At 36.2% G+C, this 25,057-nt stretch overlaps 3 protein-coding genes and 1 long non-coding RNA gene across 5 annotated transcripts; 2 read left to right on the plus strand and 2 right to left on the minus strand.

Annotated features, from left to right (window-relative positions):
- Positions 1-5,029: 5,029 nt before the first annotated feature.
- LOC140008242 (kinesin-like protein KIN-10B) lies at positions 5,030-9,085 on the plus strand. 2 transcript variants are annotated; one of them, XM_072052012.1, is made up of 10 exons: positions 5,030-5,588; positions 5,705-5,873; positions 6,704-7,097; positions 7,187-7,392; positions 7,499-8,173; positions 8,255-8,301; positions 8,388-8,409; positions 8,536-8,598; positions 8,690-8,728; positions 8,833-9,085. In XM_072052012.1, the coding sequence occupies exons 1-10, from the start codon at positions 5,362-5,364 to the stop codon at positions 8,875-8,877; spliced, it is 1,887 nt and encodes a 628-aa protein (XP_071908113.1). In that variant the 5' UTR covers positions 5,030-5,361; the 3' UTR covers positions 8,878-9,085. The 2 variants fall into 2 exon arrangements, with proteins under 2 accessions (XP_071908113.1, XP_071908114.1); XM_072052013.1 differs by lacking the exon at positions 8,388-8,409.
- Positions 9,086-10,104: 1,019 nt separating this feature from the next.
- Positions 10,105-11,468, minus strand: LOC113697171 (metallothionein-like protein 1). Its single transcript, XM_027216655.2, has 3 exons — positions 11,193-11,468; positions 10,734-10,817; positions 10,105-10,601 (listed from the first exon to the last, which is right to left on the minus strand). Exons 1-3 carry the CDS (start codon positions 11,255-11,257, stop codon positions 10,508-10,510), a joined length of 243 nt encoding a protein of 80 aa, XP_027072456.1. The 5' UTR covers positions 11,258-11,468; the 3' UTR covers positions 10,105-10,507.
- A 7,975-nt stretch (positions 11,469-19,443) lies between these two features.
- Positions 19,444-23,630, minus strand: LOC113695666 (uncharacterized). Its single transcript, XM_072052014.1, has 5 exons — positions 23,364-23,630; positions 22,759-23,012; positions 22,307-22,392; positions 20,470-22,120; positions 19,444-20,135 (listed from the first exon to the last, which is right to left on the minus strand). Exons 2-5 carry the CDS (start codon positions 22,922-22,924, stop codon positions 19,444-19,446), a joined length of 2,595 nt encoding a protein of 864 aa, XP_071908115.1. The 5' UTR covers positions 22,925-23,012; positions 23,364-23,630.
- LOC140008243 (uncharacterized) lies at positions 19,592-22,325 on the plus strand. The gene is made up of 3 exons (XR_011815643.1): positions 19,592-19,707; positions 19,803-21,065; positions 21,266-22,325. It is a non-coding gene; the product is annotated as an uncharacterized lncRNA (long non-coding RNA).
- Positions 23,631-25,057: the final 1,427 nt, after the last annotated feature.

Consider the following 25,057-nt stretch of genomic DNA (forward strand, 5'->3'; position numbering starts at 1 on the left):
CCCTGCCTTATTGTCCAAACCATAGTTATTAAACCCGATCCGGCCCGTCGGTCGAACCGGTCAAACCAGTGAATCGGACATTGGACCGAGCTGGGTTTCGAGTTAGATCGTTTAAGCAATCAACCCGTTGACTAGTCAACGGACCGGCGGTTCGACCGGATTAAACCGAAAATCCGGCCGATTTTGTCTACAAACCGGGTTCCTGAAAAAAAATTTATGCCTTTGATGGGATTCGAATATTGGACGTATGAGCATTGCAACAACGCAAAAACCACCACGCTACTTCACAATATGGTGCCAAGGTTTCTTACTTATAGTATATAAACCTTTTTCAATTTTATCTTTTTTTTATTTCTCTAAAACAAATTTATTTGGAATCTTTTAATAAAAATTTATGACCCCCAAACTCTATAAGTTATAAAATAGACTTCAAAAATAACATATTACATAATTCATTTTAAAGACAAATATTATTTTTAATATTTTTTTGCACTTAAAACTTATAAATAAATTAGATAATTACATTGAATATAGATAAAATTTTATACTTAAAATTTGGTGTATTACTAAATAATTTTATATTTTATTGATTCTTATATGAATTAATTATTTTATAGCAAATTAAATTATATGAGTATTTGCTATGACATTATTTATTACAATTTATATCTTATATCTTATATTTAAAATTATGAAATATAATATTTAAATATATTTAGTGACCCACCGGTTCAACCACTCACCCACTGGTTGAACCAATAATCCGTTGATCCACCTCGTTCGCCGGGTTCCCTCCCGGGTTGGGTTTAATAACTATGGTCCAAACATTTCCCTGCCCCGCTCGGCTTCCTCACAAGTCACTAGTGTGACGCCCCGAAAAAAAAAGAGTTTGAGAACCCGTAAAGACCCTAATCTTTTCCGAGGGTTTTATTTCCTTTAATAGCATGTTTTCTGCATTTCCTGGTTTAGGAAATTTTCCTGAGGAATTTTTATGAGTAATTATAGTTTTTAGATGATTTTTCTAGTATTGGCGAGTTTTTGAAAAATTAAGAATATATAATGGACGTGGGACCCACTAGTGCGAAAAGTTCGGAAAAATTCGGCCAATAAGGTTAAGTTTCGGATACTGTGTAAAATTTATCGGGTGTTAATAGATAAGTAGAGTGTGTGAAATGATTGATGTGAGAGAAGAAAGAAAGGATAGGAATGCATTTAATGAGGTGACAAGTGTCACATTCTCATTGGTTGGACTTTAAGAATTACTATTCACTTTCTTGACTTTTTTGACCAAAGGATTAAATATCTCAAAATTGCCCAAAAATCACCATTTTCTTCTCCATGTTGGCCGGCCCCTCCTAGCTCAAGAAGGAAGGAAATTTCTTCAACTTTCAAGCTTCCATTTCACTCAATCTTCCAAGAACAAAAGCCTACACTAGGTTCCACTCCATAAAATCTTTCCTTCTAGTGCTAGTAAGTGTCTTAGTGAAGTTTGTTTGAAGGTCTAAGGTGGCCAACATCCCTCTCTCTCTTGATTTCTTGGTAAGTGATGCTTGAACATCCTACTACACCTAATGATGCTTAAGATATGATTAGTAGTGATTAAAGTGCTGAAATTTCTGGTTTTATCTTGGTTTGAAGTGATTTGGTGAAGTTTTGATTTTATTGATGATTTTTCTGGTTTAATTGGATTATGGTGTTGTGGTTGTTTATGATGATTGATAATGAGGGGTTATGACTCTAGTGGATGGAAATGATTGATATTTGCAACCAATTTTGGATTTGGAATAAATTTTGGAAAGTTAGGGTTCATGAAGCTACATTCTGTCCGAATTTATTGCACCATGCTAGATGCCGAATTGGCCTTGGCTTAAAATATGAAAGTTATAGGTATTGATGAGTTTGAAGTGCCTGTAAAATTTCAGATCATTTGGACTAGTGTAGAGTGAGATATGTCGATTTTACTGTTGCTGTTCTGGGTTGATCAGAATGCGAAAACTGCACTGGTAATTGGCCATTTTGACTGGAATTGCTTTGGATTTGGATGTTAGTGTCTTCTGATGAAATGTAGCTGGATTTCTTAGCTTCCATATGCCTTTGGAATCAATGCATTTGGACCTGTACAGACCGAGTTATACCAATTACAGTATATTGGGATTTGTGAACCTGTTTTAGTGGTTCTGGTTTGGTATTTTTGGCATATTTGACCTAGTTGTGCTAGGATTTGGATTGAGTGGCCTTCTATATTGTTGTAGCCCTGTTTCATAGCTTCGAAACGGTGGGTCTTGCACCCCCATCCGATAACCGTAGAGAATTTTACATCATTACCGCATAATAAGGGCAAAACAGTTTTCTATTTGGGGCCAAGACTAAGGCCATTTTCTAATTTCTGGTTTGCTATTATGCTCATTTATGCATATGAAACCCTATTGGGGTTGTGTTTAGCATTGCTATATGACTCGTTATCGAGTCTCATTGTATTTGTTTGCATGTTTTTAGGGCGTGACGGTGGTGCACAACGTTCTTTTGACTAAAGTGTTTGAAACCACATTGTGCTAGCTTGGTGAGTGTACTACTCACTTATGTGCTATTACATGGCTTTGATCTTTGTACTTGAGATGTTGAATGTTGATTGATTCAAGTGGGAGTGTACTTTATCACTTTCACTTATTGTTTCGCATGTTATTGGAAAGTTATATGAAATGTTATATGAAATGTTATATGAAGTGAAATACATGACTTCAAATATTATCCATGAGCTCAACCCCCTTGGTTATTGATTGAATCGAGCCGGCGAGGGCTTGGTCGTGCCAATTAATGTGCCTTGGGGCAACATCATAGGAAATCTTGTAGTATGAGAGACTCTTGATTCCGGTTTACTCGAGTAATACCACAATGCATGCGTTTGGATTTCGGGCCCGGTTGAGGAATGTTAGGAGGAAGGGAATGGAAGTTAAGAGGAGTCTACGGTTGGTTACCTTTCAGACATTGACGGAGAGTCAATGAGACCTGATCAAGAATTCAAACGAGGAAAAGGGCTCTTGAGAGCCACCCGTATCCTTTTATCCTCATTATTAATGTGTGGCTTTATTTATTTTGGTAAATTGGACTGTTAAGCTTGATGTATCCATGAACTTGGTTGCTTGAGTTGTATTCTCACTGGGCAATTAGCTCACCCCGTTCCTTTTGTTTTCCTTACAGGAATATGACTCTTTTGGAATGAATTTTGATAAATGGTTGCCGAATGAACTAGATGAATGACTCTTTTGTATTGTATATAAAATGGGACCCTAAATGTATCATTAGGGCCGTTTTCACTTTTGTTTTGGCAAACCATATATGTAGTGACTTTTGTATCACTTTTAAATGTCATTTTGGTTTGTAAAGGCTAAATGTTATGTGGTATATGTAATTCGATGTTTGGTTGGGTTCGGACGAGTCGGTTACTATTCATGGCCGACTCCGGATTTTATTTCTTTTATTTTGGGTTATTTTGCCCTTTTGCCTTATTTGCGCGCGTTATAAGTTCCGGAACGTGGTAGATCGCTCTATACTGCACCGTTAGTCCTGGCGAGAGTTGGGCAGGCAGTCCGCTAACCTCTTTGGTTCGCTTTAGGGGAAGGTGGGGCTGTCACAACTAGTCACAAGACAAAAAGCATACAATAAAATAAAGGGTTATTATCACTTTACCTCATTAACGTTTAATACTATTAACAAATTTTCTCTTAATGTTATTTTTTAGTCACTTTACTTCAAATACTAACGGTCAAACTTAACGGAGTTTGTTAATTAAAGTGAAAAGACATGTCTAACCCTTAGAATTATTATCACTTTACTCGCATAAAATTTAGTCTCATTATCAATTTACCTCCTAAAGTTATTTTTTAGACAATTTATCCTACTATTAAACCAATTTAACAAGTTAAAAAATTTTAGAAGAAAATACCCTCCCCTTTGCATAATAAAAATAATAAAAAATTTAAAATGGCTATTCTCCTTTTTAGTATCAAGAAAAAAGTCAGAATAATAATTTCTTTCTTTTTGGCAATCATATTAATATTGAAAAAAATTAAAAAGATGGAGAGGGGGAGAGTGAGAGAGAGAGCTCAATTTTTTTTTAAATTACAAATAAGAAATAATTAAATACTTTTATTATTTTAAAATTATTTTACTTTTTTGTTTACCATTAAATTCCAATTCTAATATCGACAACCTTAAAGTAATACGATAATGTTAGATTTTTCTTTATTTTCTTTTTTGCAAAATCTAATTTTTTGCCTCCTTCTTTCCCATCTATTTTTCTTTTCCTAATGTTAATAAATGTGAAAAAAGAAATTTGAGAAAATCATTTTATTTTTATGTTTTTCGATCTTTTAAAGTGAAAAAAGGAAGAATAACCAGTCCAAATTTTTTATTTTTAATTATACATAAAAAAGCAAATATATTTAAAATTTTGTGACCATACTAGTTAGATTAACGATGGGGTAAAATGTTTAGAAAATAATGTTAGGAACTAAAGTGATTGTATCACTATAATCTAAATGAATAAAGTAATAATAACAATGTAACAATGCTATAAAATAAAAGGGTATTTTTGTCCAAAATTTCTTAACATGTTAAGTTGAATTACTCATGGGAGTAAAGTGACTAAAAGATAACGTTAGGGTGTAAATTGATAATAGTGATATAGTTTAAGGGGGTAAAGTGATAATAATCTTGAAATAAATGTATAATTAGTACAAATGTAATTAATAATTTAATATAAATATATTAGCATAACTAATTAATAGTTTCTATTAATATAAATATATAATTATTTGTATAATTAATAATATTAATTATATTACATATAAATAATCTAATACCCATATCTAATAATATTAAATATGTTATAATCTAATATCCATAGTTATATATATATGGGTGACGTGACTGAGATATACTTTTTTTTTTTCAAAAACGATAATTATTGTATAACTTAATCTATCCTATATTAGGCGGAGGAGGTGGACCTAAAGAAGTCTAAAAATAATCCGGAGAGGACTGAACCACCACCACCAGAAACCCCTCCCCCACCGACCCACCACACCCTGCATCTGGGGCCATCAGCCCCAATCAACCCTGCAGGAAAGTAAGCCCACACCAGGGGGAGAGCAGGTGGCTCAATCCTTATTTCGAGCCCAGAAGCGCAAGAAATTCAAAATTTTGAATGCATAGCCTCCATAATAAGATATAACGGTCCAGTCCTGGTCTCGCTTCTCCCTAATTTTGCTTCATCAATCAAAGAAAATTTCGTCATTTTCTCCAACTTCTCCAGATCCATCAATTCTCTTCCGTTTCATCCCTGTTTTTGATCCAATTCCAATGGCAACTCAAATTGGGCCCTTAAATACGCCTGGAAAAGATGGAAAATTATCAGCTTCCCATTCCTGTTCGGTATCCAAGGTCAGAGTCGTCATAAGAGTTAGACCCTTCCTTCCCCGAGAAATTTCGGAAAAAAATGGCGATGCCGAGTCCTGCATTTCCGTTTTTGACTCAGAACTGAAGTCTTGTGATGAAGTGACTGTGCACCTCAAAGATCAAGAAACTAGGCAAGTCCAAAAAAATACGTTTTACATTTTCCCCCCCTTCCTTTTTGGAGGTGTTAGTTATTTTTGGACCTTTCTATTTAGTTGATTGAAGTGCTATCTTTTGTTGGAGGATATAGTCGGAACGAGTGCTTCAAATTGGATGCCTTTTTCGGGCAAGAAGACAACAACATTAGTAAAATTTTTCAGGAAGAAGTGAAGCCGTTGATTTCAGGTATTTTTAAGGGCTGCAACGCCACTGTCTTCGCATATGGTGCTACGGGGAGTGGAAAAACTTACACTATGCAGGTTTAATATTTTCTCTGGACACTTTATTTTCATTACCAGAATTCTGCCCCCGAGGGACTTTTTAAGATCTTTGTTTTTTCGGCCCCATTAAGAATTCAGTTTGAAGAATTTGTTGAATGTATGGAACTTAGCATTACTACTGCTACTGTATTTGCTCAAAAGATGTAACTTGATTTTACCTATAAAATTTGTTAACGAATGCTGTAATTAATGAGCTTTTGCTTGTATGTAAACAATCTGAATGATGTTGAACAGTAGAGAAGATTGGTTGCCCGCACATCATGCTGGCACTGCTTTTTCATTTTTCTTCGTTCTTCCCTTTTTAGTTTCGTTTCATTGTTTTGCGTTATTCATTTAGCTTTTCGAGTTTTTATGTTTGACTTGAACACCTAATAAGTGATAAGAGCAGAAGCAGTACTCTACCCTTGATCTGGTTAAAAGGAAACACAGTATCCTAACTGTCGTGCAAGTATCTTTTTCAACAGCCTCCTCATATTCAGGTTGTGGCTACACAGATTTAGTCCTTTCCTGATCCCTTGAATTCCTCAACAATTGTGGCTGCATAGGTTGTGGCTAATTGAGCTTGTAGGATGAGTTTGTGTTTTGCATTGCACACAGTCTTATTTTAATTCCCATCTGCCTTATTGTGGAAAATATGTGTTTGCCTTAAGGATAACTGCGTCGACTGTTGTAACATATAAAGCAGCATTCTTGCTTTGTTTGAGTGGGAAGAAAGGGATAAACTTGTCATATATCATACATTAAGTCAATGAAAGGTTCCCTTTCTACTCTTTATATGCATAAGTGTAAATTAATTGATGACATTGCAGGGGAGTGAGGAGTCGCCAGGTCTGATGCCGCTTGCTGTGGCCACCATTCTCTCTATTTGCCACAACACAGAAAGTAGAGTAAAAATCTCATACTATGAGATCTACATGGACAAATGCTATGATCTTTTGGAACTAAAAGAAAGGGAAATTGCAATATTTGATGACAAAGATGGACAAATTCATCTTAGGGGATTAGCTCAAGTTAGAGTGAACTCAATATCTGAATTCCATCAGGTGTTTTCTTGTGCAATTCAGAGGCGTAAGGTTGGGCAGACAAGCCTCAATGATGTTTCTAGTAGAAGTCACGGTGTGCTGGTGATATCAGTTTCGACCCCTTGTGATGATGATAGTGGGAAATCTGTGGATGGCAAGCTAAACCTGATTGATTTAGCAGGTTTTTTTTTTTAATCATTACTGTGTCTAATAGTGTCAGATAACTGTCCATGAAATTCAAAGGAAAACTGAATTTCTTTATTGATTCAGGAAATGAGGACAACAAAAAGACATGCAATGAAGGAATTCGTCTCTATGAAAGCGCCAAGATCAACCAGTCGCTTTTTGCACTTTCCAATGTTATCTATGCACTAAACAACAACAAACCCCGAATACCCTACAGAGAAAACAGATTGACACGGATACTGCAGGATTCTCTCGGAGGAACAAGTCGTGCTTTGATGGTTGCTTGCCTGGTAAGTTCTGTTGTTTTGTGTACTAATGCGAGGTTCGATGGAAGTTTGTACAGGTCTTTTGCATTTTTCCTTTTTCTTTTTTCTTATCTTTTTTGCCGCTGATCAGAATCCAGGAGAGTATCAAGAATCAGTTCGCACAGTTAGTTTGGCCTCCAGGTCACGTCACATATCCAATTTTGTATCTTCAGCTCAGAAAAAAGATGCTCCAAGTGTCAGCATGGAGGCAAAGCTTCGTGAGTGGCTGGAATCTAAGAGCAAGACAAAGAATGCTCAAATGATCGGTAGATGTGGATCTCCGGTAACCATAAAAAGTCCTACTTCTGTGAGCTCTCTAAAAAAGCCAAAAACAGGCTGGAGTTCTGCAAAACGAAGAATTGATAGCAACCAGGGTGCTTCAACTTCTGTGGCTCACAGAAATTTATTTAATCATGGAGGTCCTGTAGATCCAGGGAAGGAGGTAAACATGAAACTACTTTCTCCAATTGGTTATTGCACAGATGAACCTGCAATTAGAGAGCAGAAGATGGCAACAGGCAAATGTTCTACAGGACCATCCCCTGTTAGTGCTAAAACTAAGTCACCACAAAGTCCCTTGAGGAAAGTCCTTTCTCCAATTGACTCCAATATAAAAGCTGACGACATAATTTCAGAAGATCAACCTCTTGTTTCTTCTGACCTGAAAACTCCCAAAACACCTTTTATTCATAATGGTGGTAATGACCAGTTTGAGGGCACTGGAAACCCCCTTGAAAAATTCCATACTCGAAGTACTAACTTGAAGGTATGCGTGCACATTGTATCATGCTTATAGGTATTTTATCTACAACTTCGAGTTTGATCCTTTCCGTTCTATCAATGACAGGGCACTCTGGTTCAAGAATATATCGAGTTCTTAAACACAGCAACCAGGTAATTTTTTCCCCTGGCCTAGAATTTTCCGTTTCCATTCTCAGCGTTCCGCAGACTTAATAACAACTGCGCTTGCTTCTTGTCAGGGAAGAGCTACTTGAGCTAAAGGTAGATCAAATTGAGGAAAGGATCATATTTTTTATTCAGAAATAATCTTTTTTTTTTTTTTTGGAAGAATCGGAAATGACTATTTTCCCATTTAAGTTTTACATAGCCCTTTTGCTTTCTTAATAGGGAATCGGGCAGAAGATGGCCGAGTACATTACTGACCTTAGGGAGACGAGTCCTTTAAAATCAGTAAGGAATTTTCCAGCATAATGTCAATAAAGTTCCCTGCCCAACAAAAACAATTGAGTGCTTAACATTATTGTCCCTGTGACTGTTACAGCTGAACGATTTGGAGAAATTAGGCCTTTCATCAAAGCAGGTATGGGATAAACATTTTGGAATAACTGCAAGGAGTATTGTCCTGTGAGAAATTACGAGCAGAAGACGTGCACTGTTTCATACTTATTTTCTGGATCTTTATAGGTACACAATATGTTCAGCAGAGCTGCAAGAGGTGTTTTTGGATAAGCTTGTATGAAACCAAGTCACGAAATCATGAAGAGGATAGCTTACAAATTTCAGCCAGCATCATAACCATTGTAACAGTTATTTAACAGCCCTGCTCTTACCCTAATTTCAGCATTTGAGCTGTAGCATCCGCAAATTGATGTCATGGTATGTATTAACCTTTTCTTTAAATCGTAATTATTGTCTTCTGGGATGGGCGACAGCAGCAGATTTCATGGCACTGAACGAACACTAACCAATTCCATGGTCTATCACCTTTAATTTTAATTTTAATTTGAAGAAGACTTTGTATTTTTTTTTTCAGTTTTATATAAAAGGATTCAACTACTGTTTCGAACACTTGTTTACGGGCTTGTCTGATTCGTCTTCTTCTGGTTGCGGATGAACTGAACCTGCTGCTTTTGGAACTAATTTCTCCTCCTTTTGTTAAAAAGAAAATTGATGAACAGAAAGTATTTGAGGGATTTTGACCACAAGTCGTTGATAACAACACTTGGCAAATTACTCACAACACATCTTTCACAGTTAAACGACGGACTATCCACTTAATAAATTACTCACAACACATCTTTTACAAAAATTAATCACTCACCAACACAACTCTAACTCTCATATTTGAAAGAAAAAAATTCAAACACGAGTTTTTTTTTACCAAAAAGATCTCTTAACCCTTCAAACAAACCTTTTTAAGATCTTTTGCACCAATTTAGCCGGTAAATCAATCGAGAAAAATTGACCCACTATTTTGGATTTTTAAAGGTAAAAATATCTTATTTTGATTGACACAATTTTTCTCCCAAGAAAAATCAAGCTTTCAAGGTTAATCCGTATTCTATTGCGAGGTTAATCCGTACTTTGACCCAACTTCATAGGAAGTAAATGCAATTAACAAAAAAAAAAAAATCACTAACAACATCATCCCCTACCTCTTTCCTTCTCCTCAACTACCCCCCACTCACTACACACACACACACACACAGATGATTTAGTGACTTATCTTCTCCTCCGCTCCCACACTCAAAAGAGACCATCCTGACCACTTACTCCATATGCTATTAACTTGCTACAAATCAGATGGATCCCCGACGATTTGAGGTCACACTAGCATGTACTCACTGGTTTCTGCATTTTGAGCGATTCTTCGAATCAGACAGATTGCCGATTTCAAAGTCGGTGCGTGCGACGCGACATGCATACATCTATCTACAAAGCACAAGATCTATTGAATACTCGCTAACAAACAGAATTTTCCCTTTCTTTAATTTAACAAAACAAAGGAGTTTTCATTAGCTATGATCATACTCAAAAACTCTCTTCCTGACCACCAACATACAGACAAGCAGAGGTACAGTACCAGCAAACGCACAGGTTACTACCTTAAAATTAATACACACACAAGAAGATAGGCCCAAAGCAACCACGGAGAATCCATGGCCACTTTATTACAGGGAACTCCCGTGACCCATCATCATCATAAAGATCAGATGATGATAGGGTGACAGGAGATATTATACTACTACTTCTACTACGTCCCCCGGACAGATGCTGACAAACCGACAACCGACACACTAAATATTGCTAGTGATTATTATTTAGTCATCATCTCTGCTTGTTTTGTTAAAACAGCGCCTCATTTGCAGTTGCAGGGATTGCACTTGCAGTCAGGTCCGCACTTGCAACCTCCGTTCTCAGCTGCAGCCTCCTCACCGGCCCCTTCCAAGTATCTGTCACAGCCCATGCCAAAGTAAAAGACATATCAAGTCAGATTTCAGATCCGATTTCACAGGTGCCCCATAATAGAAAATTAGGGGTAATAAATTGAAATAATTTTGATAAAAGAAAATAGTGACACATACGCCGTCTTGGGTGGTGCAACACCGAGAATGAGAGTTTCAGCGGCGGTGTTCTCGGTGTAGCTCAACTCGGGGTACATCTTGCATCTGCGATCATCATTTAACACCATCACGCAATCAGTCCGTAAACAAAGAAGACAATTAACTGACTCCAGATTTTAATTTAGAGATAGCAGCTAGATAGGCACACAACCCACAGGACGTCCTGATTTATGCTTTAGACGACAAATTTTCCACCACCGTCAAAGATAATAAAAAAACAGATTTATTTTTTTTTTTAAAAAAAATCAAATTTACAAGCGAAGAAGGCTTGATAGATCAAAACCAAAATGAAAATGATAGATCCTACACGAGAAAACCGGTCGAGGCTATTGATCCGGAATTTTAACCCGAGAAAGAAAAGAAAGCATGCACGCACGTCCAAGGCAATTGCTTGAAGGAAGAAAAGTAATAGAAAGTTACCCGCCACAGCCGCCGCTGCACTTGCAGCCAGCGCCACAGCCACAGTTTCCTCCGCAGCACGACATTCTTTTTTGTTTCTTAGTAAAAGAGATTGGGAGATTATTACGAGAGTTGAGAAGAGAGATGAAAAAACAAGCAACCCTCCAATGCAGGAGACCGAATGAGCCATGACAAAAATTTATAGTGGAGGAGTGGAAATAAGGGAATGGATATGGACCGTCCACGTGGTATGATACATGATGGTTATCCCCATGAAAGTCGGTCCCCCTCCCCCCCCCCCCCCCCCCCCGCGGTGATCCGGCAATCAATTCACCTGGGTTCCACGTATCTGTCGTTTTCTGTGGTTCTAAGCTGTCTCCGCTCTCATGGTCTCATCAACGTCCAAACAAGTTGTACAGTCCCTAGTCCCTACTCTCAGAAGATTATTAAAGGAATATATAAAAAAAAAAGAAAGAAAGAAAGGCCACCAAATTATTGCTATTAAACAGTAAACGGATTAGACGAAATGCAGCCAGGACGAGGGCAAATTATTACGCTAGTGAGTTTGTTTGGATAAGAGTTTATTTGGATGATTTATTTGAGATATTTACTGTAGCACTTTTTGTGATGTGATATATGTGAAATAAAAAGATGATTGGAAAGATAAAAAGGTGATTGGGATTTGTGAGAATAAATTTAGCAAACCAAATTCTCTCTATCCAAACAAACTCACTGAGTGTGTTCTGGAAGTGCACGTACTCCACAAAAAAACATATCCCTCCTCGCCGTCAAACAATTTCTGCGGACCTTTCGTGAAGTTATGACTAAAAAAATCAGTTAACTTTGTTGAAAAAAAAATAAATTTAATTTACTAAATTTCTAAAATGACTTACATTAAATAGAGTATGACTAAATAGTTTTGCATTAAATAAATTAGATTACACTCAATAATAACCTACATTAAATAATATATTTTTAAAAAATTATGTATTAATTACTCTCTCCGTCCCACTTTGATAGTTAAGGTTTCTTTTTTCACATAGTTTAAGAAAAAATAGTTAATTTTGTTAGAAAAGTAAATTTAGATTGCTATTTTTCTAAAATACCCTCACATTAAATATGGTACAACTTTATATGAACTTGAATTGATGGTAAAAAAAGAATCAACTCTCATTAAATGTAATAGATTTATAGTAACAACTACTTACATTGAATAAAGATATTTTAGAAAAATTAAAATACAACTATATTCTTTAATTAGAAAGTGAACTATAATTTGGACGGATGAAAAAAGAATACAGGACTATCAAAGTGGGACGGGAGGGAGTATATTTTTTAATTAAAAAGTGAAACCACGAGTGTTTGGTAATTGGACGGACAGTAGGACCGAAGTGGTGTATGCTAACGGCGAGTACAACGAATGAATGAAGCAACAAATCTCCGCCACACGATTTTGAAATGTCGTCTGCTCATGTGCTTGCTAATTAAGGACCATAGTGTTGTTAGATGTTACTAGTTGACATCTGTATTGCCAATTCAAATTGAACCTAACTTCTGCGAGTAATTGTAAATTTTATTAATTTCGTCCGTCTTTTTCCCTTGGTGGTAGACTTTTTTTGTTGCTATCATAATTCTGTCCACGATCCCGGTTGTTCTAGAGCCTTATCTGTACCCAGGATGAGACTGCAATAATCCTACTATCTTCTAAGATATCATAATAATGTGACAGTAAAATTTTATTGATTTCGTCCATCTTATCTTTGCATGGTGGTGGACATTTTCGTTGCCATCATAATTGTTCTAAAGCCTGATCATAATTTGAAGCGGGTCAAAGACCAGTTTGTCTACGAAGGAAACAAATGTACTACTTATCTGATTCTGACCAACTGCAGATCGGCAATGGAAGTTTAATTTAAGCTAGTGAAAGTTTCCCTTTTCTCCACGAAAGCACAGGGAATGAAGGAGAAACATCTGTCATCACTGTAGAACATACGCTCCAGTCAAAGGATAAAAAAATAATAATAATCTGATCCTTAATTTGCAGCAGCAAAACGAAGCAAAATTGGAGAAAATTTGATCTTCTCTTCTATTCCGTACGTAATTATCTTTTTACTACCAAACACATTAGACCATTAAGGCAGCGATGAAGGGGGGAAAAATACATTAGACTAGTATCATCTATGGGTAATGTATGAATTTTATGAATACAAGGGACGATTTGCTATTAATACCTAATTACAAGGGACGATATTATGTAATTAAGCCTAGTTTCAATTTATGGATAATATCGCACTCATTAATTCCAAATTGCATGCTTATGAAGGAACTTTCGTAGTTTCTTGACTTTGTCCGTCCAATCAACAACCAGGTGAGGAAAAATTATTACATAACACGACCGTGAGAAGGCATGTTGGTTCTTAAACGTAGGATGAACTTAATAGTTACTATTTACTTAGAACCAAAATTTACAGTCACATGGATAAATTTGTTTTCGGATGGAAAAGCTCTTTTACTTCTAGAATGAAACTGTTAGTGATGCGCGCGCGCGCACACACATATATATATATTAAAGTAAATCATATACAACAATAATATATACTACTCCATTATCATCGTTAAATTTATAATATATGTATAAAAATTAAATTTTGTTGTAAAACTAATAAAATAAATCACTATAATATCAAGTGAAATATTAGAGATATTAGAGAAAGAAGTAGAGAAATAGAGAGTGATTATCTTATTATTCCAACTAATACAAAAGTACTCACAAAGGGTGTCAATGTACCTTTATATATATGTATTACAAAATTAAAGTTACATTAATCCTATTAAATACCCAGGAATATGAAAAAGCCTATGAAACGGTTTCTCCACTACATGAATAGATTTATGGATTGTAACTTCTATACACAATGTAGCCATAAATTATGAATTAATTCTATTGGAAATACAAAGGGACATCAACATTTTAGTTGTTTTAACGGATATTCAAATTCAATAATTTTTTCGAGACATAGTAAAAAGTAGTGCTTTATTTATGATAAATTTTCTCCTACAGGGAGAAATATAGTAGTGGCTCTTCTGGAGTTTTCAATCACTTAAACACTACAACTGATTGTGTTTGTTTCTCTTATTGGAATATAGTGTATATAGTAACACTTATTAATGAGACACATATCATTGTCACCATAATTCTTATGGGACAAATATCATCACCATAATCCTTTGATCCCAAATATTTAACATCCATTTCTTCTTTAGGAAGAAAAGTCAATTACTATCATAAATTAAATCAAGCATCATACACCTTCAGGGTGTTTAAAGAAATTAGCCATATGAAAATGCTATTATAATTTTGATTCCTCATATGTACTTCGAGACTTATTTTTAGGATCCTTACTTTTTTGTTCTCATCATTATTATCTCACTTCAAGTGGTAATTTTTTCTCTTGTCATGGTAAAATATATATTTACCAAAATCATAGTCATGGTAGTAACCATAACTAATAAATTGAAATCTAGTCGCATTCACTTCTAGGAATGGACTAGAACTATTATGCAATAAGTACAAAATATTTCTCAAAATTTCTCTCAATATTGCTATTACAATAGCATATTTAAAAAATATGTAGAGAATATTATTTTCAACTAAGAAATAATTCTAAACATAGCAGAACTATATACTTGCAACCATAAGTAAATTTATCATACCAAACTTTGAAATAATGACCATATTTTTCTTTAAGTATTTCAAAGAACAAGTGGATCCTTAAGCATAATTGATTTTCTATAATAGCATATCCAAAACTCAATGCATCAGATATAAGTATTTATAACAAATAATTCTAAAGATAAATAAGTAGAATTAAAAGATGAAATATTATCTCAAATATGTCAAAGAGTATATGATCTTGTTTAGTAGTTGCTCAATAGTAGACACTTGTATTTTGCAACCATTCAAAGGTTAACCATAATAAATTAAAATAAATTTATAGGTTAGAAATTTACCTCAATAAATAGACAAATGTTGGTGAAAAAAAAAACATGGGTAGAATCTCGTGTTTCACTTTTACTCAAGGTAAAGTCTCCGTTTTCACCTTTTGTTCAAAAGTAGAGACTCGTGCTGATAACGTATTGTAAAATTAATAAAATAAATCACTATAATATCAAGTGAAATATAGGAGATATTAGAGAAAGAAATAGAGAGTGATTATCTTATTATTCTAACTAATACAAAAGTACTCACAAAGGGTGTCAATGTATATTCATAAATAGGTACTACAAGATTAAAAGTACATTAATCCTATTAAACACCCACTACTATAATGTGAAGAAACTTATGAAACAATTTCTCCACTACATGAATAGATTTATGGATTTAACTTCTATACATAATGTAGCAATAAATCATGAATTAATTCTCTTAAAAATACAAAAGGACATTCACATTTTAGTTGTTTCGTAACAAATTTTAAATTATAACGATGTACACCCTAATCTGTATTCTAATAAGCGCTTGGACGACTAATTTCAGAGGATCGATGCGTCCAAGGTACTGCTTAAAAGGAGAGGTCACTACACAGAATATTTTTTGCTGTTGACTTCACTGAATTGATGGGTTTTATTTTCCCTCTTCTTTTATTTTCCTCTTTGCTGCTTTTAGTAGAATCATAAAGCAAAGGTGCTGGTCCTTTTCTTGAGAAACTCAACACATCAAACAGCTTGACGGTTTCAGGTTACATATCTCAGTCACATCCGCTTCAACGGACAGATTACAGAGGGAGGTGAAAACTGAAAAGGAAGAAAGGGGAGGGTGCGTCAATCTCGCAGGAAGTTTTTAACCTTCCGACTACGAGCACGACCTGCCACCCACCACCCTTACTAGGACCAGGCACCCACCACACTTGCTCCAAGCGGCACAATGCTCCCACACAAAGCTGTGTTTCAGCAGTGGGGGTTGTCAGCCAGTAAGGAGTAGCAAAGATTCGACACGAGTCAATTTACATTATTGACATCCGCCCATTACTAGTACAGTAGTACCTTTATCCCCACTGCGTCAGGAAAAGCAACTACTGTGGCGAAGGTATCAGTTTAGATGAAAGAGTGGCAAGATATGCATGGACTAGTTTCTTTAAACGCATGTCTGTCTTTTAGATATTAATCTCTAGTAGATGTTTTTATTAGTTGATTAAAAAGGTAATGTATATCATAACGCAGTAGATATCATGCAAAAGATCAGAGAACATCTAGATCGAAAACTGATTATGACTGCGCATGAATCCTCTCAGTGGTTTTGTAAAGTTGAACGAGTGCAAATACTAAAAGGGTGCTTTAACAAATTTAAAATCTGAAAATTGAAATCTAAAATCTATAAATTTACTAAATTATTGAATCAATAAATACTAAGGGTGTGTTTGATAGATAGAAATATGAAAACTGAAGTTTGAAATCTAAATATGTTAAGTGATCGAATCGTTAAATATTAAATCCAGATAGAATATAAACATATCAAATGATAAGTGAATAATTTATCACTTATTTTTTAAAACAAGTTTTGCGAAAGATTCAGAGGGCAAGTTTTGTCTAGAAAATTTAAAACCATAGACGTTCAAAATTTTTTTTTTTTTTTTTATCAAACTCGTTTGAATATACTAAAATCTGAACCCAATCTTAACCCGTTAAATTTAAATGTTAACTTGCGTTATAAAATATGGGCAAAATCTGATACAGTTGAGTGTATATCACAATAAGCGGTGAATAGCCCATCACTTAAATTTCAAATCAAGTTTTGTCCAAAAAATTCAGTAACACTTAATTAATTCAAATATTTAATTTTTTTGTTATGAAATTCTTTTAAACATGTTAAGATTTAAATTTATTAAATTTAAGTGCTCAATTGAATTTATCAAACACGTGCACAAATTACTTTTGGCAACTTCTTTGATTCATTATTAAATTTAAATGTTCAATTGAATAATCAAACACAACCTCAGATTACTTTCGGCAACTTCTCCTGTTTCTTACCTAATAATCAGTGGGTATTTCTTCCTCAAAGGGAGAACACATACAATTTGGAATAAACTTCTCCAAAAAAAAAAAAGGCAAAAAACGGACTACCATTCTTTTGAAGATCACGCGCACACCATTCTTTTAGAAGAAAGTAAACTCAAATCAGCGAAGTGAATTGCTTCTATTGGCATCAAATCGGTTCGCCCTTTACCATCCGGGCCATTAACAAACCCCACTAAGGATCAGAAAATCCCACAGTTCCGAAACCCTCACTTTTAAAATCTCAAGAATAATACACTCTCTCTCCCACCACATGGCGTCTCCAATGCCCGTGGTCCTACTTCGTCAGCTTTCTGCACATGAAATGACCCATTCTATCATACCATTGTGCACAAAGACTAAACAACAGAAAATTACAAAAGTTATAATTGGTGGGACATAAATGAACTTACTCCATTGGTTGTGGAAGTACTGATGGAGCAGAATCTCTTTTTTATGCGCCCAACTCACTTACGGGAGAAATCAATCATGGTTTGCCCTAATTCTCCGATGAGCACTCAGTAACAGGTATTGCAGGTGTCATGCGTTTGTAAAAATGGTAGTTGAAGTGGGAAAAGTGCTGAAAGTCAAAATGGATAAATGTGTCATCTAAGTTGAGACGCGCACATTTGTTCTTCCGTCTACAATGTGAACGAGTCTATTAACGAGTGTTTAATAGGCGGCACATGTTAGAGGGAGGATGGATAATCCATCGGGCTCTCAAGACTCGGGTGCCCTCTCTTTAGTTTTAGATGGTATGAATGTTACTGCACAAAAACCCGATGGCAAGATTAGGGCCATGAAGATTTTAATCAGCAAAATTCATACATGGACCCAAATTAAGGGAGTTGAGAAAAAGATTTCTCTGTTCGTTCTGGATTTGTGATGCTATTGTCCATTGAAGGTGGAAAGGGCTAGTTAGTGGCAGTGATTAATTTGAAATGCTGACATGCAACAAGCCAACAAAATCCCGACGCCATTGCTCTTTGATTGTCAATCCAGTGGGCCATGTTTTTTTTTTTTTTCTTCAAACAAGAACGATTATAATTGTATAATCTATTTTATTCTAGAGTACAGACCTGATTAGATCAAAAAAATGCTTTGGATAGGATTTGAATTCCCACCTAAAAGTTATAACCCTTTAAGCCCCTCTTCAGTGGCCACTGAACCAAACTCAATGGTTCATTTGGGCTGTGTATAGGGATCGCCTTTTGGAAGAGGTGGCGGAAAAGTGTAAAGTGATGGAGGCAAGGAGGTCAATGTTTTTTTTTTTTCTGAAATCAGAATCAAGATATGTGAGCCTAAAGAGGCGACGAGTGCATTATTATACCCTCTGAATTTTTTAAAAAAATAAGAAGCACTATGCTTCTTGTGCGACGTACTGGGTGGAGTTTGAACTAGTAAATGAGAGAGCTTTCCCTGACCATTGCATCAAGGCCCAATGGTTGGAAAAGATATATTTGATTGTGCGTGTGTTATTTTAATCTCAGGCGGGGCTACCCCCTTCAGAAACAAGAAAAGAAAATCCTTGCGTTTTCATTTCTGTTAGTCCAGAAGAGCTAAAAAGAAAGTGGGCTGCATTTACGTGCGAGAGTTATCCTGATTCACGGCCAGCACTGCCATGAATTGTGAACAATGAGATGTATATTCCGGTATGGCTGAACCATGATTCCTGATTCTCCAAGTTTCCCACACTAATTCTCGGTTGGTTAGTTCTTTGATATAGGTAGCTGTTGGACTCTTGAATCTTGGTTCCGTTATCAGTCCTGAATGTAAGTCTGGAAATTTGCATTGAGACAGCAATTTATGTCGAGCATAGATTTCAGAACAAAAATCTGCATTTCCTTTATCCCCTTTGCTCCCTCTCCTGGTGGTGTCGCTTGTGCCATGATTGCTTGTGTCTTCTTCCTGTAACAAGCTTGCGTGGTGCTGGAAATTCTTCGTGCGACAATCTAGAGCATTGATCTAATCTTCGTCTAAATAAAAATATCCATATTTGCGCTTTACGACTCGTTACTGTCAAACTCAGCCATACAACACGCAAGAACCTATTCCAAGCAAGCACACAAGTCCATGCTTGAATTTGTGTCCCACAAATTTGTCGCATCACTAAATGAGAGAAAACTGACAGCAATACTAAAATATATGGGAGGAACATTGTATAGGTAACCAAAATCAAAACTGCCGCTCGAGATGAGAACCTGATCCAGCCAAGGAACGTTCAGGTGAAAACAAGTTCTTGTATTAGATCATCAAATATCAAGTCCTCCAGCCCGATCCCCACGCATTCTGCTTCAAACTGAATGTTCATCCAGCCATCGCTTTTTGATAAATCATGGCTTATCGCATTATCACTATCAAGTGATTCGTCCACATCGGGCCTTAGCCTTAAGTACCAGTTTATATCTGTCCAAACGTCCTCCAGAACGTGGTATCCCACAGGCATCGGATGGACATGAGACCGGCAAGTTAAAGGCATTGGCCAGTAAGAAAATGCTCTCTCGTAGATTTCTAACAGTACCTCGTTGATTAAATCAAACAAAAGCAGATGCTTACAGCTGCCGCCTTCTTCATTTCCAGAACAATCAGGTTGAGCTACTAAACAACCTTCTACTTCCTCAAACACTGACGGGGCCACTGGCTGCTCCTCAGAATGCCATTTCCCAAGGAACTCGGTTCCACTGAAGCCAGACAGCTCCAGCACATCTCTAACATAATTGAATTCAGCCTTATTTTTCATGTCAACCTGGACGTGCAATAGATTATTGTAGGATTGCTTCAGCGAAGTTTCTACTTGCTCAACATTAATATTGCTTTCATTCAAGCCGAGGGGATCCATCCTGAGATCATTCTGCAGGTTTAATAAAGAATCCTCTTCCCCAGGAATCGGGACCGCCGGCCCAGGTTCTAAATCTGGCCTCGACCAAAAACAGATAAGAACGCGTCAGACAGTAAATTAAAGTTCATAATCCAGTCTATACGTATGATAATTACTTTAACCAGGTGCTTCTCATAGTTAAACTCTACCACTATTCATAGGTTTAGTATTTAGTGATGCAGTTAAATTTGGGTGCTCTTCGTAAGGGCAATCAGACTTTTGCCCAATTTTTTGGATGAAAACAAGATGGTCTTCACTATGGAAAAAATAAATTTTAAGCTCTAAAGGGTGAGAGAAAGGGCAGAACTGAGCACAATCAAAAACATTTCAAGCTGTTACTTGAGAAAAGGAACAACCTTCAAAACATACCTTCAGAAGCATTTGCATCCTCCTCGAACTTAGAGTCATGTCCAGAATCCCTTGTGGGATGAATAACGTCGTCATGGTCCAGTGTTCTGTCCCTTCTCTTGGAGCCAGCCAAGTCAGGCAAAGAGTCACCAACTTCGGGGACTTTTTCCTCACTATCGTTTTCGAGAAGGCCATCTGACTGAATTTGTTTTTCTGAAGTTACAGGTTTTTGTTCAGAAATACTACTTTTTTCTGTATTTTGGTTTCCACCTAAAAGAGGCCTGATTGGCATCTCCAAAGAACTTGTCGTGGCAGATCTCTCAATCCGAGAAAAGGAGTATGACCTGAGATCCGGTAACGAGAGGATCCTTCCCAGGCATACAGGACTGCCATCCAGAGGTGAATGGGTCCCTGTTGTTTTCAACTCTGATCGATCGGGCGTGCGACTGTTTTCTTCTCTGTTAAAACATAACTCAAGTAGTGGGTTATATCTACTTAATGATTCATTGAAAGATGATATTCTTCTAATGCCGTGCAGTCCAATCTTGCCAACTGCAGAATTTTGCTCGTTCCAAGAACCACTCCAACTCCGAGGAATGCATTTATTCCAATTCAATGTAACTACATCCTTGTTTACGTCATCCTCTTCCTTAGTATCTTTTGGATACCCGTAAGGAATTTTATGGAGGACTGCATCCATGACAATTCTTTGCCTCTCCTTTCTGCTCTCCTTGATTGCATGTTTGATTTTTTGCCTAAGATTTTTGAAGCGTTTCATGATAAGTTTATTCATATGATGGTTCTTGAACTCCTTCAGTGAATCTAAAGAAGCATTATCCTGGGGACAGAGCTGTTTTGGATCTTCCGCCTCCGTACATTTGCCTTTTTCAATTGCCAAAATCTGGCCCAGGTCTTGAGATGCTAATGCATTCGAAGTTAGGTCCTCTTCAGTTTGAGATTTACGTTCCCCTTCTTTACAAGTTCCCAATTCCTTCTTGCACCTGGGACTGTTGGATGCAGAAGGTCTTTCGCCCGAGGAGCCAGGCACAGGAAATGACACAGACTTCGTTAACCCTGATCTTAGAGTGGATGCCCTATGGTTGTGTAAATGATGCGACAATGATGAATTTGGATCTTGTAAAACTTTCAGGAATAACTCCTCCCTTAAGTTGAGCAAATCCAGCGCATCCAGAAAGATCTTTGACTCTTGGAGTGAAGCAATTTTACTCGGCTCTATTGCACATATAAACTTGTCCTGAAGAAGAGTATGATCTTTAACTGGTTGCTTCCCATGCTCATTAACCTCACTCTGCCTCAAGTAATTCTTAGTAAGCATGGCAGCACACAAGTGACATGTTCTGCTCTGTGCGACTGATTCACCACAAAACTGTGGCGGAAGCGGATCCAGTAAGATGGAAACAGAAGAATGCAGTGTATTTTCCTGGTGATCCAGGGACTCATCGTTGAAGCTAGTTTCAGCACAAGGATCTATACTGGAGACATCTAAATGATGGATAGAAGGTTTCCGCTCCAATGGCAATCTTATGGGATAGGAAGAGCTTCGGCGATGACGTATTCTTCTTCTGTAGACCTCTTCAGTAATCAAGGCTTTTATTCGAGATTTCATTGAACTTTTATGCCCTGAACTAGAGTCTGAAGATTTTGCATGATCCTGAAAGTAAAAATCTCTTAGAACATTTTCCAAAAATGGGCAACCTTCCTATCCTTATCCTAATCCTAGCAATGACATTTATAAGTACCTACGACTAAAATTTTATGTATTAAAATAGAAGTGTAGAGAAAAAGACTGCGAATCTATCTTCAAATTTTGCTGCCCGGCAAGATATATAGTACGTACAGAAGATTTAGCAGTTTCAGCTTCTAATTTTTCTTGCGGTTGCCCGGCATTTGTTGTGTTCAGCTTACTTCCTGGATCTTCAACCACTGAAAAGTAGCAATCCACATAAATTTCAATAGCAAGACCAAAGTTAAAACGTTCTTTGCACGCCAAGATCATGAAATTGTGCAGATCCCATGCACTAAAATTTGCGTAGTAAGAGCTGCATTGCCAGCATCAATAAGGCCACGAATGGTATATTCAAACATGAGACGTTACATTTGTCACAATAGCAACTTCACTTGCATATGTACTGATGCTATGGTCGCAGAAGGTCACATAGTTAAACATGCATGCCGACTGAAGTGATGAGAAAAGAGCACTTAGAAAGACGGGGGCCTATCTAAAACTACACGAGTAACCTGGCAAAAAAAGAGCAATTAAGAGCCAAGTGAACGAGCAGAACTAAGTACCTACACCATTTGCCAATTTGCCACCGCTGCTTGTTTTATGTACAAGCCTTTTCCTGACATGGTGCCACTTGTGATTGTTGAAATGATGAAGTATGCCTTTCATACATCCTGGATTACTATGCTTCAGAGTGATGGAAGGCTCTTGCTGTGGAATGTTCTTTCCCATCTATTACAATTGGATCAGCTTTAGTGGTGAAATGGCTTGGAGTTAGAAAATGATCAGGTCAACAGTTGTACTGGCACGCTCTGAGAACCTGATAGAAAATTATGAAAACCGACATTAACCACCAGAAAATGGATCATGATAATCGTCGAACATAAAAACAATAGGGAAAAAAATCACATTGTTAATGGCCCATAATCAATATAATGCATCCAACGGTTTATCATGTCTTATTAAGCGGGTTCCCAGGAAACAGAGGAAACCTGCCATTAGGGTGTGCTGCAATTTTTTTGCCCCAAAACGTGGCTGCGTTGAACAATATAAGCATTGTTGAACAGTCACCGCATTCATCAAAACACAAAATGATATGCCATAGTACACAGCACATAAAGCAATGGAAACTGGATTAAACACATATTGGTTGGGGACTACAAAAATTAACCTTTAAGAGGCTCCGTTCCTTTCCCAGATGATCAATTGTCAGATTGAGATGCCTTTCAGACATAAAAATTGCCGGGGTTTTTTTTTTTTTTTTTTTTTTTGGGGATACCTGTGAAATGAAGACGAATAAAGAATATGAGGTTGTTTTTGTTTATTGATTGGTGGACATTTAAGAAGTAAATAAGCCGGGGATATTTAGCCAAGTAGCAGTAAATCGGGGGAGAAAAAATGGTCTAGGGCCATTTTCCTGTCTACTGATTGCCTTCCCAAGATCCTAAAACTACTGGGCTTCCAAAATTTGGCGCCAGTTACCCGTCAACCGCCCTTCTCCGCAGTCGCCTATTTCGGTCTCATGTCGCTTGCCATCTGTCCACCCTCTCTTTTTTTAATGCATTTTTGTAATCTAGATGTAGAATAGTGATTTTTTTTTTCAATTCCGTCCATATTTGAATAGTGAACGTCATTGAAAAGTAATTATAATCATCAAATGAGTTTTCAAATGACTAAAAATAGAAAGTTTCTACCTTATTTGACCCTAAAAAAAAAAAAAAAACTTTGCGACATACTAAGGTATATTCTAAACTAGTGATAATGACACACCCACTATGCTTACAATTTAAAAATAATTAAAACATATAAATTTTATGTGAATTTTTTTACGTAAATCAAATTGATATAAAATTTTCATTAAAGAACTTTGGTTTATAATGTCATAAGAATTTGATAGTTAGACTAAGGTGGTTATGAGTAGTTATAATGTCAAAATATGATGAAGTGATTAGAGTAAAATTGAAAATTTTGTAAGGATTGAGTTGCAAGTTCAAAAAATGACCAAAATTATTTAAACTAACAACAACTTCCCTGGCATTATATGTTTTATAGATTATTTAGAATTAATTTATTGTTGTTTTTATAATTGTTTAAAATATTGCTTTTATTTTATTTATAGGCTAAAAGAAAGATAATCGTCAATAGTGGCCATGAGAATGCTTTTGAAAGCATTTACTGATTTTTCAAAACGTTCGAAAGAAAAATACTGCACCTTTTTCTAAGCAACTTTCGCTATAATTGTTTTCTACGAGTAACTGGAAAAAAAAAAAAAAAAAAGAACGGGCCATGAGATTATTGCTAAGGGGGCTGACAAAGGTTGTGATGATTTTGTGGACAAGTGTGGGTTGGTTGCCGTGTCAATGTTGGGCTTCGGGTGGGCCTTAAACTCTTCTGAGATGAAGCTGACAAGCACTAGGGTTGGCACGGTCGGGTAACCATCCCTTGGAGCATTTGCTTGATTTGACCCACACTTTTAGGGATCAGCCTGATCCTTATCTGCCTCAAATATTAGCGGATGCTTGGTTATCAAATACCCGCTAAGATAGGATTAGATCAACGGGTATTCGACTCGTCCGACTTATCATTTAATTTTTTTAAAAAAATTATTTATACTAACTTAATTTTATGTTTTACATATTCATCTAAAATTTAATAAAGATTTTTCTCAAAAAAGTCTCCTACCAAGAAACCAACATGTGAAGAAAAATGAAAAAAAAATTAAAAAAAATTCAAAATCAATAAAAATTTAAAATAAGTAGCACATTTTTTAAGATGTATTTCACATTAATTAAACTTTTTTCTAAAAAAATATAAGATCATGACCTTTACAAATAAATTTTGTAAATAAAATATAGTCTTCCATAT

Source organism: Coffea arabica, chromosome 6c, assembly GCF_036785885.1.
Source record: "Coffea arabica cultivar ET-39 chromosome 6c, Coffea Arabica ET-39 HiFi, whole genome shotgun sequence".
Classification (NCBI taxonomy): Eukaryota; Viridiplantae; Streptophyta; class Magnoliopsida; order Gentianales; family Rubiaceae; genus Coffea; species Coffea arabica.

Coding starts and splice junctions, on each gene's coding strand:
- LOC113697171 (XM_027216655.2), bottom strand. CDS start 11,257: ATGTCGTGCTGCGGAGGAAACTGTGGCTGTGGCGCTGGCTGCAAGTGC. Junction 10,818..11,192: donor TGCAGCGGCGGCTGTGGCGG/GTAACTTTCTAT, acceptor TGATGATCGCAG/ATGCAAGATGTACCCCGAGT. Junction 10,602..10,733: donor GTTGCACCACCCAAGACGGC/GTATGTGTCACT, acceptor GGGCTGTGACAG/ATACTTGGAAGGGGCCGGTG.
- LOC140008242 (XM_072052012.1), top strand. CDS start 5,362: ATGGCAACTCAAATTGGGCCCTTAAATACGCCTGGAAAAGATGGAAAA. Junction 7,098..7,186: donor AAACCTGATTGATTTAGCAG/GTTTTTTTTTTT, acceptor TTATTGATTCAG/GAAATGAGGACAACAAAAAG. Junction 8,729..8,832: donor TAGGCCTTTCATCAAAGCAG/GTATGGGATAAA, acceptor GGATCTTTATAG/GTACACAATATGTTCAGCAG.
- LOC113695666 (XM_072052014.1), bottom strand. CDS start 22,924: ATGGGAAAGAACATTCCACAGCAAGAGCCTTCCATCACTCTGAAGCAT. Junction 22,393..22,758: donor CAAATTGGCAAATGGTGTAG/GTACTTAGTTCT, acceptor GCTACTTTTCAG/TGGTTGAAGATCCAGGAAGT. Junction 22,121..22,306: donor CTGAAACTGCTAAATCTTCT/GTACGTACTATA, acceptor TTTTACTTTCAG/GATCATGCAAAATCTTCAGA.